At 48.1% G+C, this 16,938-nt stretch overlaps 1 protein-coding gene across 1 annotated transcript in view; it reads left to right on the top strand.

Annotated features, from left to right (window-relative positions):
- The window catches only part of map7d1b (MAP7 domain containing 1b), a 40,279-nt gene that overhangs the window by 13,308 nt on the left and 10,033 nt on the right, over positions 1-16,938 (top strand). Inside the window, exons 7-12 of the mRNA XM_080527619.1 lie at positions 2,940-3,059; positions 4,159-4,280; positions 4,583-4,725; positions 6,695-6,918; positions 15,864-16,218; positions 16,346-16,526. Coding sequence (XP_080383745.1) covers positions 2,940-3,059; positions 4,159-4,280; positions 4,583-4,725; positions 6,695-6,918; positions 15,864-16,218; positions 16,346-16,526 — 1,145 coding nt within the window. The remainder of the gene's footprint in view (positions 1-2,939; positions 3,060-4,158; positions 4,281-4,582; positions 4,726-6,694; positions 6,919-15,863; positions 16,219-16,345; positions 16,527-16,938) is intronic.

Genomic DNA, 16,938 nt, shown 5'->3' with positions numbered 1-16,938 from the left:
CACCAATGTAATGTTTTTTTGGTTTAATTCAGTAGGCTACCTCAATAAAGCTCTGGCTGAGAGAAGCAGTAGTGAAGGTCCCCAGCAGAATGCTGTTACGCAGCAGAAGGCTGTTACCCAGCAGGACCTCCTGTTATGCAGCAGAACACAACTCTGTCAGGTTCAATCCAGGCAACTTGAATGTCCGTTCTCCGGGGGCTATGTGCCTGTAATCAGGGGTGCAAGCGTGTCACCTTTCTGCTGTTTTTACTTCAAAATAGTTCATCCACATGAATCGTGTAGATCTGCAAAAAATTATTGGGGGCGGGGGGTGGGGGGGGGGGCAGTCTACGTCTCATCCAAGTCACATGATGACTATTCTTCTAACTAATCTTCCTGTCTGCTAAACTCCGCTGCAGTTGAAATAACTTTTAGCTTCATGCAGCTATGTACAATTCTAGACAGTGTGGAGGACACAGTCACAGTAAGCAACCTGTTTTCAACATAATTCTGCTGTGTTAAGGTTAGGACCGCCGCTGAGACCACCATCAGTGCTAGCGCTATCCATCTACCACTGCTAGTGCTAGCGAGCGCCGTTAGTGCTAGAGCTACCCCCCCCCCCCAGCAACAACATTTGTATCAGCTCATTCATAATTGTCTTAGTCCCCCCCAAAAAAGTGTCACCTTTTTGGGCCATCACCAGTTTGCCCCCCTGTGTACGGTAATAACCAGCTGAGACTAGCAGGCCCCAGACCAGGACTAGCAGGTGTACGTTACAGCAGGAGGCAGCACACTGCACGTCTTGCCGCATTGAAAAAAAGAAGAAAAAAAAAGAGAAAGATCCTCACTCACTGTTGCTTAGCAACAGGGGGTAGTTGGGTTATCACCGACCGTAAAAAAAACACTTGGCGAAAATGATTTGTCCAAAAATACAGTTGAGGTGACCTCTCTGACAGCCTGGTCCGTTAAGACCAGTGTGTGTGTGTGTGTGTGTGTGCGTGTGCGTGTGCGTGTGTGTGTGCGCGCATATCCACCTCTGCGTATGTCTTCTATCTATCGTATGTACCCATCAGAGAACAGCGCTTAAAAGGACGGTGGAGTCGGAGGTCCTCTTAAACACCTGTCACCTCATCACTGCAACAGAAACACGTCTGTGTGTCACCTGGTCTGTGTGTCACCTGGTCTGTGTGTCACCTGGTCTGTGTGTCGCCTGGTCTGTGTGTCACCTGGTCTGTGTGTCACCTGGTCTGTGTGTCACCTGGTCTGTGTGTCACCTGGTCTGTGTGTCACCTGGTCTGTGTGTTCTGTGGCGTGCCAACCGACTTGACCTTGGAAACAACCTGTCTGAACCGCAGGCAGGGGGAGGCCAGCGAGGTAGAAATCGGAAGACGGGTTCGTTGTGATGCATCATGGGATGGAATGAGAAGTGGTATCAAACAGACAGGTTTTTTTTCCGATTTGTCCTCCGATTTCTACTTCCACCAGCCTCCCCTGAAAGCAGGGTTGTAGCAGAGACAGTTCTACAGGGAGGCTTCAACAGAACACACACACACACACACACACACACACATACGCAGGCACGCACATACACACACCAGACACGCACGCGAGCACTCACACAGACGCACGTGCACACGCACGCACGCACACACTGCCCAGACACACACACACACACACACACACACACAACTGCAGGGACAGTACGTACACACTATGTTCATCTCTACTGCAGGGACAGTACGTACACACTATGTTCATCTCCGCTTCTGCTGACTGTGCATATACGCCGTGTCACATTCCACTGTTTGTCAGCGAGGTGAGGCGAGCGGTGTTTTACCCGTTTGAGAGTGAAGGACGTGAGGTTAAACAACTTAACACAGTGTCCTTTGACCTCCTCATTAAGACGTTTTAAGCCATCGTGTCTATCTCCAAGCTCTCACAATCCATCTTTGAACCCATTCTTTCTTTCTATGCGAGAAGGTTATTCCGATATTTTCCCCTCTTCTGATGTTGCGACGTCACGCTCCTTATTTCTTCAGACGGATTAGTTTAAGGATCAATGATCTTAGGAACTTACTGACGATCAAAATTAAGCTCGCTTTGACACTTTGGATGGGTTCCACTTCAGATTCTTATCTGGAGCTTGTTTGTCAGACGGTATTTGTGTGCTTGTAGTCCTTCATTGCGATGCTTTGAGTACATCTGATTGGTGTGGACCTCCTATCTGGGTTCAATATTCATCATGTGACACATCGCAGCGGTAAACAACATTATAGGTCACACGCACCATACCTAAACTAAGCGTACATTAGTAGCATACAGTGTGACATACTCATAGCATCCCACTTTTACCGTACAGAGTCAAACCAGTAGCACTAATGCTGAACTGATCAGAAGGTCTGACCAGCCCCTGCATGGTTGGGTTGGAGTGTGTTAGATGACCTAGTGTTTATTGACTAGGGTAAATGATGTAGAGAAAAGTAAAAACATCTTCCCTACGGATGAAACTTGATGTGTGGGAATAATTCCAGCTGAATTGTAATGGAAGTGCTGTAACATGTAAGCTGAATCCTGGTGAAACTCCAAACTTTTCCTCCACCTGTCCATCATGTTCAACTGTCTTGTCTCAGTGTGGTCGTTGTGGTCAGAGTCAGTTGGGTGCGGTTCCAGTGCGGTTAGCCTGGGGTTCAGGTAGGTTGTGGTTTTGGGGAGCTGTGCTGCAGTGTCGTCAGAGTGTCTGAGGAGCTCATCCTCTGCTGCAGTAGAGACTGGGACTGTCTGGGCAGTGTGTGTGTGTGTGTGTGTGTGTGTGTGTGTGTGTGTGTGTGTGTGTGTGTGTGTGTGTGTGTGTGCGTGTGTGCGTGTGTGCGTGTGTGCGTGTGTGCGTGTGTGCGCGTGTGCGCGTGTGCGTGTGTGGTGTGTGTGTGTGTGTGTGCACTGACAGCGCCCTCTTGTGTCAGCCCGCAGCCTGCGTCTGAGCCCGTGGGAGAGCCGGATGGTGGAGCGTCTCATGACCCCCACCCTGTCCTTCCTGGCACGCAGCCGCAGCGCCGCCACCCTGCTCAACGCCAGCGACTCTCGTGAGTGACCTTTCACCCCCCGGGGACGCCTTCTTCTTCCACCTCTACACCGTAGCGCTCATTAACAGTAGGCCGGTAGATCCTGAGACGCTTCAATGTTTTATTTTTTCTCCTTTAAACACCAGAATCCATTCCTTTTAGTAATCGTAATAGTTCTATTGTTCTATATCGTTGTATATCGTTCATATAAATACGAGATACAAGCTGGTTTTCTCTGTGTACCACATGTACAAAAGAAGAGATTTGGTGAGGCTCATTCTCTTTTTATGCTCCCAGATTGTGGAATGCACTGCCAGTTTACATTAGGGATGCAACCTCAGCACATATGTTCAAGTCAAGACTAAAAACCCATCTTTTTAATATTGCCTTTAAATGACAAAATAATTAAATTATAATTATAATGATTGGAGCACTTTGAGCTGCAACGTTTGCAGGAAAAGTGCTACACAAATAAAACGTTTTTATTATTATTATTATTATTATTATTATTATTATTATTATTATTATTATTATATCTCAGTCCTATTCAGGGTGGAAGTGACTCTCAGGACGGTTGGCCATTCTAAACTAATCTGCCATCATTGTGTGCGTCAGTAGGCAAGGCAAGGCAAGTTTATTTGTACAGCACATTTCATACAACAGGGGCAATTCAAAGTGCTTTACATATAGAATTATAAAATACAGCAAGAGGAGCATAGTAAGAAAATAAAAATGACAATGAATAAAAGCATATATAAGAAGTAAACATATAATACATTCACTAAGATAATAGTTAAGGGATGCAGATTGTTGAGGTTGACAGAAGTGTTTAATCACAACTAGTAGCGTACCTGGAGCAGCAGGCGTAGTGTTCAGTGTCATTACTGGCTGCGTTCATAAAAATACTCTCTGGAAATCTGATCAGCACTCACGGGACGCCTCTTGTCCAATCGAATGACTTGGTCGCTCTATGGCGTTGAACCCGGTGTGCGCTCCGACACTCTCAGAGCGGATTTTACGAACGCAGCTACTGGTTGGTAAGGGTCTAGACTCCTCCCTCTTCCCTCCCGCTTCCTCACCTCTGTGTCCTCTCCTTCCTCCTCCCCCCTCCTCCCTCCAGCCTCTACCAGCCCCCTGACCCCCGGCTCCCACCCTCACCAACGCAGCTCGGAGCGCTGGAGGGTGTCTGCCAGCACGCCTGACATCACCCAGCGCCCACGCAGGAGGAGCTCGACACAGACGGTGAGCATGTACACACACACACACACACACACACACACACACACACACACATATGCACTCTCTCTCTCTCTCTCTCAATCCCTCCCTCTCTCTCTCTCTCTCTCTCTCTCTCTCTCTCTTTCTTTCTCTCACACACACACACACACATGCACACTCTCTCTCTCTCTCTCTCTCTCAATCCCTCCCTCTCTCTCTCTCTCTCTTTCTCTGTCACACACACACACACACACACACACTGCAGTACAGTATCCTGCCCTCCTCTGGTTGGAGCTTCAGTGACGTCCTCTCTTTGTCTTTCCTAGTTGGAGAAGAAGAAGAAGGAGAAGAAGGACAAGGAGCGTGAGAACGAGAAAGAGAAGAGTGCTCTCTCCAAAGAGAAAGTGCTGAAGAAGAAACAGACCCAGTCCGTCACCGTGACGACCAGCAGATCCAGGCCCGCGGCCAGGTAGGGGTCTGAGGCAGCATCTCTCCCTCCACAGGCTCCTAACATAACTCATTGCATTGTTCCACAATTATATTCATGTCAATTATCGAAAAGCTACGGTTCTAAATCTTTCTTATGTGGTCAGCGTAAATCTATGGTACCTCGTATCTCAACCGCTGATGGAGGGCGGCCATCTTGTCCTCTCGACCTTTGTCTGTTCTATGCTAATAGCGTGTCGACTTGAGAGGCCAGATCTGTGTTCGGTTAGCTTAGCCTAGCGGTGGTCGCGCCGCGGGGCGGGCTACACGGCCTGTCTCCCTGACAGATGGCCCAGAAGTGCTTTGAAAGAGCCCAGAGAGCTGCTAACTGAACACAGTTCAGTCTTCTGCTAAGGGCTCTGTCTGTGAGCCAGGGCCAGGAGCCCAGGGGAGGCCAGGGGCAGGGGGAGGCCAGGCGCAGGGGGGAGGCTAGGGGCAGGGGGGAGGCCAGGGGCAGGGGGAGGCCAGGGGCAGGGGGGAGGCCAGGGGCAGGGGGAGGCTAGGGGCGGGGGGAGGCCAGGGGCAGGGGGAGGCCAGGCGCAGGAGAGAGGCTAGGGGCAGGGGGAGGCCAGGGGCAGGAGGGAGGCTAGGGGCAGGGGGGTGGCTAGGGCAGGAGGGAGGCTAGGGGGGAGGCCAGGGGCAGGGGGAGGCCAGGGGCAAGTGGGAGGCTAGGGGCAGGGGGAGGCTAGGGGCAGGGGGAGGCCAGGCGCAGGGGGAGGCTAGGGGCAGGGGGAGGCTAGGGGCAGGGGGAGGCCAGGGGCAGGGGGGAGGCTAGGGGCAGGGGAGAGGCCAGGGGCAGGGGGAGGCCAGGGGGGAGGCTAGGGGCAGGGGGGAGGCCAGGGGCAGGTGGAGGCCAGGGGGGAGGCTAGGGGCAGGGGGGAGGCTAGGGGCAGGGGGGAGGCCAGGGGCAGGTGGAGGCCAGGGGGGAGGCTAGGGGCAGGGGGGAGGCTAGGGGCAGGGGAGAGGCCAGGGGCAGGGGGAGGCCAGGGGCAGGAGGCTGGCTAGGGGGGAGGCTAGGGGCAGGCCAGGGGCAGGGGGAGGCCAGGGGCAGGGGGGAGGCCAGGGGGGAGGCTAGGGGCAGGGGGGAGGCCAGGGGGGTGAGGGAGGGAGGGAGGGAGGGAGGGAGGACTCCAGACGGAATGAGGCTTCTCTGAGCGATGCTTAACGCTGGGAAACAGAGGAGAAGGATGACCTCATCGCATGTCTCGCCACTAGAGTCGTGGGATCACGGGATTCAACGTGACTTCTGTTTGACCTAGTTATAGACCAACTGGCATCTGGTTTTTCTACTATCTATTTGTGATGCCATTTATTCCCTTTTATTCTCCTCTCTCCTCTCCTCTCCTCTCCTCTCCTCTCCTCTCCTCTCCTCTCCTCTCCTCTCTTCTCCTCTCCTCTCCTCTCCTCTCCTCTCTTCTCTCCTCTCTTCTCCTCTCTTCTCCTCTCCTCTCCTCTCCTCTCCTCTCCTCTCCTCTCTTCTCTCCTCTCCTCTCCTCTCCTCTCCTCTCCTCTCCTCTCCTCTCCTCTCCTCTCCTCTCCTCTCCTCTCCTCTCCTCTCCTCTCCTCTCCTCTCTTCTCCTCTCCTCTCCTCTCCTCTCCTCTCTTCTCCTCTCTTCTCCTCTCCTCTCCTCTCCTCTCCTCTCCTCTCCTCTCCTCTCTTCTCTCCTCTCCTCTCCTCTCCTCTCCTCTCCTCTCCTCTCCTCTCCTCTGCTCTCCTCTCCTCTCCTCTCCTCTCCTCTCCTCTCCTCTCCTCTCCTCTCTTCTCCTCTCTCCTCTCCTCTCCTCTCTTCTCTCCTCTCCTCTCCTCTCTTCTCTCCTCTCCTCTCCTCTCCTCTCCTCTCCTCTCCTCTCTTCTCTCCTCTCCTCTCCTCTCTTCTCTCCTCTCCTCTCCTCTCCTCTCCTCTCCTCTCCTCTGCTCTCCTCTCTTCTCCTCTCATGCCCCGCAGCATTAGTACCCCCAAATCCAAAAACAGACCTCCATCGCCCGCGGCCCCTAAAAGCAGGCCCTTGTCCCCCTGCCCGCCTGCCTCCCAGAAGACCAAGACCCCTCCCGGCACCAAGACCCGGCCCAAACGGGCCCAGACCCCCGCCAGGGTACAGCCCCAGACGGTCACCGCGGTCGCCGTGGAGACCAGCAAGGCGGCCCAGCAGCCTGACACCCCCGAGGTGACAAAGAGTAAGTGTGCGCTCGCCATGGTTACCGTATCCAAGCACTGGGGGTTGTCTTCATAAAGGATTTGGCCTCCAGCCATCTCAAGTCACTGCAGTGTACATGAAACACATAGTTGTTGAGTTTGTTCATCAGCACGACCATCCAGTACACACTGGTATAGATAGATACAGTAGGGTGCAAAAATGTGGGCACCCCTAGTCAAAATGCCTTTTACAATTAATATCTAAGTGAAAAGAAGCAAACCTAACCTCTAAATGGTACAAAGTTAAACATGACACATTTCGTCACATTTTAAAGCAAGATTAACTTTCATTTGTGACTTTTTAGAGTTTCTAAATAATAAAACAAGGAAAAAGGCTGTGTGCAAAAGTTTGGGAACCCTGTCAGCTAGTACTTTGTAACTCCTCCTCTGGCAACTATAACAACTTGCAAACGCTTCCTGTAGCCAGCTTCAATTCTTGTTTTTTGAAAAATTCTCCCTGGCAGAACACTTCTAGCTCAGAAATATTCTTCGGCCTTCTAGCATGCACGGCATGTTTTTCAATAATATTCAAGTCTGGGGACTGTGATGGCCGTTCCAAAACCTTCATCTGTCTTTCCTGGAGGTACTTCATGGTTGATTTTGAGTTATGCTTCGCGTCATTGTCTTGCTGGAATACCCAACCTCTCTTCAACTTCAATTTCTAGACTGACCTTCGAACATTAGCCTCTCGAATGTCTTGATATTCTTCCTTCCACCCGCACAATATTGTCTGTGCCCCCAGCTGCTACACAACCCCAAAGCATAATGGATCCACCTCCATGCTTAACAGTTGGCAAGGTGTTCTTCTCTACAAATGCTTCACCCTTTTTTCTCCAAACATACGTTCTTTGGTTGTGGCCAAAAAGTTAAATTTTGGTTTCGTCAGTCCAAAGCACATTGTTCCAATAGGCTTCAGGTTTCTCAAGGTTTTCTTTTGCATACTTCAGACGCTTAATTTTGTGTTGAGGTTGTAGGAAAGGCTTCTTTCTGGCAACTTTGCCATGTAGGTCTTTGTTGTTTAAGGTACGCTGTATTGTTGTCCTGTGAACAACTAGACTGATGTCTGCTACTCTTTTTTGCAGCTCTTTGCAGTGATGTGTGGGTTCCTCTGAGCATTTCTCACCAGATCTTCTCACCAAATTTCTTGGTCTTCCAGATCTTGCCTTGTCTTCAATTGTTCCATTTATTTTCCATTTTCTGATGATATTTCTGACAGTGGAAATGGGTAGTTTGAAACATTGCGAGAGTTTTTTGTAGCCTTCTCCTTGATGGTGGAAGTGAACTGTCTTGATTCTGACATCCTTGGACAACTGTTTAGAGGAACCCATGGTTTTTAACACCAGACACAACAGCCACCCAGTTGGATACTTTAGAAGGCATGGAGTTGCTTCAGAATATATAGTTCAACCCTGGAATTATATTCACCTGACTCATTGAAACCCTAACGAGTAAATTACCTTGGTCTGGGCCTTAGTAATCATCTTCTCTAAAGGTAACAAAGAATAATCCAAACCCAAACTTTTTCCTTTTTTATGATTTAGAAACTCTTAAAAATGAAAATAAAAAGAAACCTTGGTTTAACATTTGCAGAAAGGTGTCATGTTTAACTTTGTAGCATTTAGTGTTCAGGTTTGCTTTCAATCACTTGGGCCCAGTAGTTCAACATTTTTAATCCCAATCTGATCGGATCAGATTTGGATTTTGGTTAGTTCAAAACCAAAAAAACAGGATTAGGATCACTTTGATATCCGATCAGATCAGGAAATCAAATCCAAGCTTTAATCTGGATCAAATCTTCAAAACGGGTAGTTCAAACCGACAACACAGGATTGGGATCAGTTTGATTCCAAAAAACATTGATTTTCAACAACAGATTTTCTTGATCCCACCAGAGGGGTGGATTACCAGAGCAAAATGTACTATACAATTTATTTAAAAATATGTTTCAATATAAATAGGATGGCAAAGTTTGTTAACTGAAATAATACCAAATGTTTAGCCTTCATGACAAATCAATTTTATTTTTCATTTTTTGGTCACGTTTGTGGTGGCCTATTTTGTTTTCAACCAAATGTTGATGACATCAATGTTTATGCTCATAAAAGTATCACAACAAAGATTGTCAATCACAAATGTAATTTAGATTAAAGAAAAAAGATCTTCAACAAAAAAAATGTCGATTATCCGTCATCACATTTCAAAAGTAATTGCGGATAGCATCTGGCATTGCACCACCACTCAGTCTCTCATTTAGAGGGAAATAGGTGGGCCTAGCCCTAGATCATCAGCAGGTGCAAGGGGCTCTGGGGGATCATGGATGTCAAGCCAGTGTTATGCAGCAGGGTCGTTGGGGTTCCACTCTCAGATAGTTGAGGCATGCAAAACGTCTCTTCAGTACTCCTGATAGAAGTATAATTAGTCAGAAATTATGATTTTTTTTTTGCAATGTATATTATAGATCTCTGCAATGTGGTCTCTTGTCTTCCTTGTATTATTTTTAACATCCACTAGATGGAGATCGGTAGGATTAAAGCACTGATATTCAGGATCTAGTAATCTTGAAAAGTCTGAATCTGGATCAGGGGGATCCTATCCTGAATTGTTTGAAATACTGGGACAAAATCTGGCCGAGTTGTCTGATCCTGGATCACAAAAAATGGGATTTCAAAATCTGGTCGGATCTGATTGAGATTAAAAGTTTTGAAGTACTGGGCCTTGGAGATTAATTGTAACAGACATTTAAACCAGGGGTGCCAACATTTTCAGTGTTTCCTCCAGGATTTTTCACATTAGTGGCGGAGTGTTCTTTTTTCGCGTGCGTAGCGTATGCAACACGCACTGGCGCTCAATACAAAGACGTAATTTCACCGAAAAATAGAGGGTGGCAACATGAAAAAAAAATGTGCCCTGTTTACCCGTACCTCCGCCGTTCTGTTCGTGGTGATTTGGGAGGCAATAGATAATTTTTGCCCCGCGCATATTGCCCTGTAATTAGACCATGCGACCACAGCTCCGTTGTGTCTCTTATTGTCCAAATGTTCCCTGAATTTTAGCTGCATGTTTTTCCAGCATGTAAATCTGTTGCCAATTTCCCCCTGCCAATACTGTGTCGTTTGTGCCATTTACCAACGTTTATGCTATCAATAGTTCGAAGCTAGCGTTAGATGCGAGGCTGCTCGGGAACATTATTTGTTTCACAAAATAGCCTGATTTAGTTGACCATGAACATCAGAGACTAGACTACATTACGAATGTTCATTTAAAATACTCTATAGTGAGCACTGGTATAAGAACATGAACCAGAGAATAGCAGTAAATGCAAGAACCCAAGGTCGTCGCTGATGATGTTGCATTTTCGATTAGGATACGCTTACGGGATTAAAGCGACGGGCGAAGAGAGAGGGAAGGGATTTCCAGAAATCCAAATGTCCCGCTAAATTCGGACCTGTTAAGAGTTGTGTGATATATGTCCTCAGTTGATATATAATGTGTAATGTGTAATGTTAAGATTGTGCCACAAGAGGCGCTAAGGCGCAGGGTATAGGACGCATGCCTGCGTCATCACGTTCATGTGTGGGTTGATCACCTGTGGGGAACTATGTTAGTTCAAGACTGTCACCGTGAGACTGATGTGTGTACAGCCCGCCAATAAATATGCCAGGCTTGGCTAAAGGTGATCTTCATCGTGTTTCCTCCGAATGCAACGTTAGCTGCTCAAGTATAGGTTAACTTAACAGGTTATGGGCCCAGGAGTCATTCGGGGAGAAGTTTGAAGATTCATCATCGTCAGAAAGTCGCAGCGAACCGCGTGCTGACGGGATAGCAAGAAAAAGCTAACATGGATCAACGAGGAACAAGCAGGTTCTCTCGACTGGCATTCGACGGAGATGAGACAAAATATGAACTTTGGGAGACCAAAATGCTGGGACAATTTCATTTATTGGGGCTAAAGAACACGGTCCTGGGGGAACCGAGGACTGAAGCCGAAATGGCGGCAGACGAAAAGAAAAATGCCGACGCATACGCAGAGATGATTCTACTGTTGGATGACAAAAGCCTATCATTAATTATGAGGGATGCGGCCAACAACGGAAGAAAGGCTCTGAAAATATTGAGAGAGTATTATGCCGGGAAGGGAAAACCCCGGATAATTAACCTGTACACCATGCTTACATCGCTTCAGAAAGCGGACAACGAAAGCATCATGGACTACATCATCAGAGCAGAAACAGCCATCACAGCACTGCGGAATGCAGGTGAGACGTTGGGAGACGGCCTACTAGTGGCTATGGTCTTAAAAGGACTGCCTGGGAGTTTTAAGCCATTCGCAATACACGTGGCACATACAGATGGTAACATCACATTCGCAGAATTCAAGACTAAGCTAAGAAGTTTTGAAGAAACAGAAAAGATAAACGCGGCTGAGTCGAGCGACAGTGTGATGAAGACCCAAGGGAGAACCGGACGGCGACCCGCCAAGACAAACGCACGCGACCGGTACAAAGAAGATACAGAGGTGGTCTGCTTCAAGTGTGGCACCAAAGGCCACCGAGCGAAAGAATGTCGACAGAAGACATGGTGTAGTCGTTGCAGAAGTGACACACACAAAGACTCCACGTGTAGGCGTAAGGAAAGAAAGGATGGCGCGTGTAAAGTCTCAGCAGATGGCGACGCTGACTACGCGTTCAAGATGAGAGACGGAGAGACCGGTACCCAGCAGCAGTCGGCGAGCGGCGTCCAGGAGAAAGGATTGATGGTGGACACGGGGGCCACATCTCATATCATCACCGACGTGACCAAGTTTAAAGACTTTGACAGCACTTTCAGACCAGAAAAGCACAGTGTCGAGTTGGCAGACGGCACCCGGTGCAGCGGGGTCGCTCAGAGAAGGGGAGATGCTGAGGTTTCTCTGATCGACAGCAGTGGACGACGGCACAAGGCGACGCTGAGAGACGCTTTGTTCATACCGTCATACCCCCAGAACATCTTCTCGGTGAAGGCGGCGACTAACGGAGGGGCCACGGTCGTTTTCAAAGAAGAGAAAGATGCACTGATAACCAGAGACGGTAACAGATTTGACATTCATGTATATGGCAAGTTGTATTATTTGCATACTGAAGGTGAATCTAATGATAAGTGTAATGCATGTCACGACATACAGACATGGCATGAGATATTAGGCCACTGTAATTATGACGATGTTCTAAAGTTGCAGAATGTGGTTGAGGGTATGCAGATCAAGGGCAAAACAGGTAGACCCGAGCAAGAGTGTGAGGTGTGTATTAAGGGGAAGTTTGCACAAACCAGAAATAGAGACCCTGATACTAGAGCGGAGGCTCCCTTACAGATGGTACACACAGACCTTGCAGGTCCTATAGCCACAGACTCAATAGATGGCTACAAATATGTGCAGTCGTTCACAGACGATTACTCGAGCGCAGTGTTTGTATATTTTCTGAAAAAGAAAAGCGACACAGTACAAGCTACGGAAAAGTTCCTAGCAGATGTATCCCCGTACGGGAAAGTAAAATCCATCAGATCCGATAATGGAACTGAGTATACATGCAATGATTTTCAAACACTGTTAAGGAAAAACAAAATTAGACATGAAACGTCAGCTCCGTATTCCCCACACCAGAACGGGACTGCAGAGAGGGGTTGGCGTACTCTTTTTGAGATGGGTAGGTGCATGATAGTTGAAAGCAAGCTACCAAAACAACTATGGCACTACGCAGTACAAACAGCAGCGATGGTACGTAACAGATGCTTTAACAGACGTACAGGGCAAACTCCTTACCAGCTGCTGACAGGCAAGAAAGCAAATGTATCTAAAATGCAGAAGTTTGGGTCTGTATGCTACACGTACAAACAGGACAAGGGAAAACTAGATACCAGGTGTGACCAGGGGTGTTTTGTGGGATATGACAAGAACAGCCCGGCATATTTGGTATATCATTCAGATACAAACAAAGTACAGAAACACAGGCTAGTGAAGTTTGTGAGCAGGGCAGCTGTAGAAAAACAGACACAGACATGTGAGACAAACTCAAATGATGACTATAACAGTATGGGACAACCAAGGACTAGAGAGACCACACAGGAGGCCAATAGGAGAACAGAAAATGCTGAAGAGCCAAGTGAACAGAGTAGAAGTACACATAGTGGTAATCCAGGTGCAGTGGTGAGGCCTAATGACCATAACCAAACACAACAGAGTGTGACAGGTGATGAACCTGAGAGTAGGAGGTATCCAACCAGAGAAAGGAAGAAACCGAGTCACTTAGAGGATTTTGTAGATGAAGACAGTGATAGTGATGGGGTTCATACCACAGTAGACTACTGCTACAGGGCGGTATGTGGTGTTCCACAGACTTTTGGAGAGGCTATGAGGTCAGACAACTCAAAAGAGTGGGTAAAAGCCATGGATGAGGAGGTCCAGTCGTTAGAAGAGAACAAGACATTTACCCTGACAACCCTGCCAATAGGCAAGAAAACAGTGGGGGGTAGATGGGTTTACTCTATCAAGAGTGATATAAATGGAAGAGACAAGTACAAAGCACGGTTTGTGGCCAAGGGTTACAGCCAGGTAATGGGGATAGACTATGGGGAGACGTTTTCACCCACAGCAAACCTGACGAGTGTAAGGGTGGTGTTACAAAAAGCAGCACAGGAGAACCTACTCCTACACCAGATGGACGTGAAAACAGCGTATTTGCACGCTCCCATAGATTATGACATATACATCAATCCACCAGAGGGTTATGAAGAGAAGGAGGATGATCTAGTGTATAAGCTAGAAAAATCACTTTATGGTCTTAAACAATCGGGGCGAAATTGGAATAGAGTCTTGCATGATTGTTTAACTGAAAACGGGTTCACACAAAACCCAGCCGACCACTGTGTTTATGCCAAAGAGTCAAAAGACGAGAAGGTGATCATAATCATATGGGTCGATGACTTGATCATTGCAGCCAGCAATGAGAAGGTTTTGAGAGAGGTGAAAGAGATGCTCGCAGGAAAGTTTAAGATGAAAGATCTCGGCAGTCTCAAACATTTTCTGGGTATCGATTTCAGCCAATCCGATGGATGTGTAAAGATGTCACAGGAAAGGTACACTAACAAGATATTACAGCGTTTTAATATGCAAAATTGTAGAATTAGAGAAACGCCTTGTGATCAGAAACTGGAATATACTGAGGATGCAGTAAAGATGAATGATGTCAGGATGTATAGGGAGGCTGTAGGAAGCCTTATATACCTAACTACTTGTACCAGACCAGATTTAAGTTTTGTGGTAAGCAGGCTATCACAGTACTTTGCTGAGCCTACAGAGGAGCAGTGGGTCACTGTGAAACACACATTGAGGTATCTCAAGGGCACTTCTAAGAAAGGGTTAAGTTTCAAAAACGACAGTGAGAAGCTAGGTATACAGGCCTACAGTGATGCTGACTGGGCGTCTGATGTCAGAGACAGGCGCAGTACCACAGGGTACTGTGTGAGGCTTAGTAAGAACAGCTCTCTAGTTTCATGGAAAACTAGAAAACAACCTACGGTTGCACTTTCCACCTGTGAGGCGGAATATATGGCACTGGCTTCAACCATACAGGAGTGTCTATACCTAGAGCAGTTACTAGGAGGTATAGATAACTACATGTACACACAAACAATAGTGTATGAGGACAATCAGGGAACAATTGCTCTTGCCAAAAACCCTGTAAACAGACAGAGGAGTAAGCATGTGGACATAAAGTACCACTTTATCAGATCTACTGTGAGTGAGGGGAGAGTTATTTTGATGTATTGTCCTACAGATGACATGGTTGCTGATATAATGACAAAACCTGTAACTAAGTTGAAACTGAAGAAGTTTGCAGCTATTATTTTTGGAGTTTGAAATGTGTAAGACAGGGGTCCACTTTCATTCTGTATTTTTTGTTCTTTTCGTTCAGATTGCAACAACCTGAGTACAAGTGGGGGTGTTAAGAGTTGTGTGATATATGTCCTCAGTTGATATATAATGTGTAATGTGTAATGTTAAGATTGTGCCACAAGAGGCGCTAAGGCGCAGGGTATAGGACGCATGCCTGCGTCATCACGTTCATGTGTGGGTTGATCACCTGTGGGGAACTATGTTAGTTCAAGACTGTCACCGTGAGACTGATGTGTGTACAGCCCGCCAATAAATATGCCAGGCTTGGCTAAAGGTGATCTTCATCGTGTTTCCTCCGAATGCAACGTTAGCTGCTCAAGTATAGGTTAACTTAACAGGACCAATCACAAAACTATTTTGCAAGCGCGTCGCCGACGAGGTTAATTGCAACATTGTAATATATTGTAACTTACTACATCCTAAATCGGAACGAAATGTAGGTCTGAAAGCGGCCTAAACTAGCTTCAATCTGATTTTTTTCTGTTCTCCGGTCATAAAGTGGACTGAATCAATTAGTGGCGGAGAAAATGTATTTGTGGCGGCCCGCCACGAATAAATGCATATACAGTAGAGGAAACACTGATTTTTGCACCCCACTGTAGATATAGATAAATAGATAGGTAGGTAGATAGATAGATAGATAGATAGATAGTACTCGATACTCTATCAGTCTCTGTGGAGTTAAATGTATTGTATCTGTTATTATCAAGTATCTACTAATCAGTAATGGTCGTACATTATTGTTGTGGCTCCGCTAGAAGTCACATGACCCTCCACTGTTCACGGTCAGATAGTCACATGACCCTCCACTGTCCAGGGTCAGGGGATCTCATTGGTCTGTTCCTCTACAGTAACAGCTGAGGATCTCTTCTGAGAAAGGTAGCCGGTTGTGTTCTCCGTGTAAACCCCTTCTGAGGCAGCTGAGCCCGCCAGCGTTCCAGAGGGTCGGCCGACGGTTTATCACCTGTAACGTCTCCTGTCCCTTCTTCTCCCCAGGCTCCGGCGATGTTCCTGCCATTCTGGTGTCTTCCACCCCGCTGACACCCCCTTCCCTGAGTCCACCAGTCCCTGTGACAGCCTCCGCCCCTGGCTCCGCCTTACAGCCGACTGCCCAGGCCACCCCAGCGGCAGCCAGCCCCCCCTCCACCCCTGCCCCTCCAGCGGCAGCTAGCAACCCCTCCACCCCCTCCACCCCTGCCCCTCCAGCTCCTGTGGCAGGCAGCACCAGGCCCTCAGCTGGCACCAACGACCCAGAGGAGGCGGCCCGGACCCTGGCGGAGAAGCGCAGACAGGCCCGGGAGCAGAGGGAGAGGGAGGAGCAGGAACGTCTGGAGCTGGAGCAGAGGAACCGGTGAGTCAGTGTGTGTGTGTGTGTGTGTGTGTGTGTGTGTGGAGCTAACAGAGCTAACAGAGCTAACAGAGCTAACAGGGCTAACAGAGCTAACAGGGCTAACAGAGGGTGCTCCTGCTCCCTACAGCGTCCTGCGGGAGGAGGGCATGGCCCGGGAGGCGGAGGAGAGGAGGCGCAGGGAGGAGGAGGCGCGTGTCATGGCCGAGGAGCAGCTGAAGAGGGACGAGGCCCAGCGGGTGGAGGAGGAGAGGGAGGCGCAGGACAGGGCCAAGGCCGAGCAGGAGGACAACGAGAGGGCGCAGAGACAGGTGAGAGAGCAGCATTGTGGGTAACGGAGTCTTTGAAAACAGACCTACAAAACCAAGCGTAGGACTTCCGGCAGGGTAGAATGGAGTAGACACACGTTAAGTCTTGCTCCCGTAACTTTTATCCATTTAATATTTCAAACCCCCATATTTTTGCCTTTGACCATCGCCATGTAGATAATTCTCAGCACATTTGGGTGCTTGATTATGGCTTCCAAACCACCAAAGTCGAGCAAGAAGGAGCAATCTGCCAAGGGCGATGTCACGGCATTTTAATTTTTTATTGATTAACCACAACGTCCTTTTAATGCCGGTTGGTAGACACGACACGTTCACAGAATATCGCTTTCTACCGCTAGGGGGAGCTCCAGCTCCATTTATGATAAGGCATATTCCTCCAAGTTAGCCCCGATTA

This window comes from Nansenia antarctica (genome assembly GCF_963989245.1).
Source record: "Nansenia antarctica genome assembly, chromosome: 3".
NCBI lineage: Eukaryota > Metazoa > Chordata > Actinopteri > Argentiniformes > Microstomatidae > Nansenia > Nansenia antarctica.
Note: the sequence above shows the minus strand (reverse complement) of the source record. Positions and strands in the feature narration are given on the sequence as shown.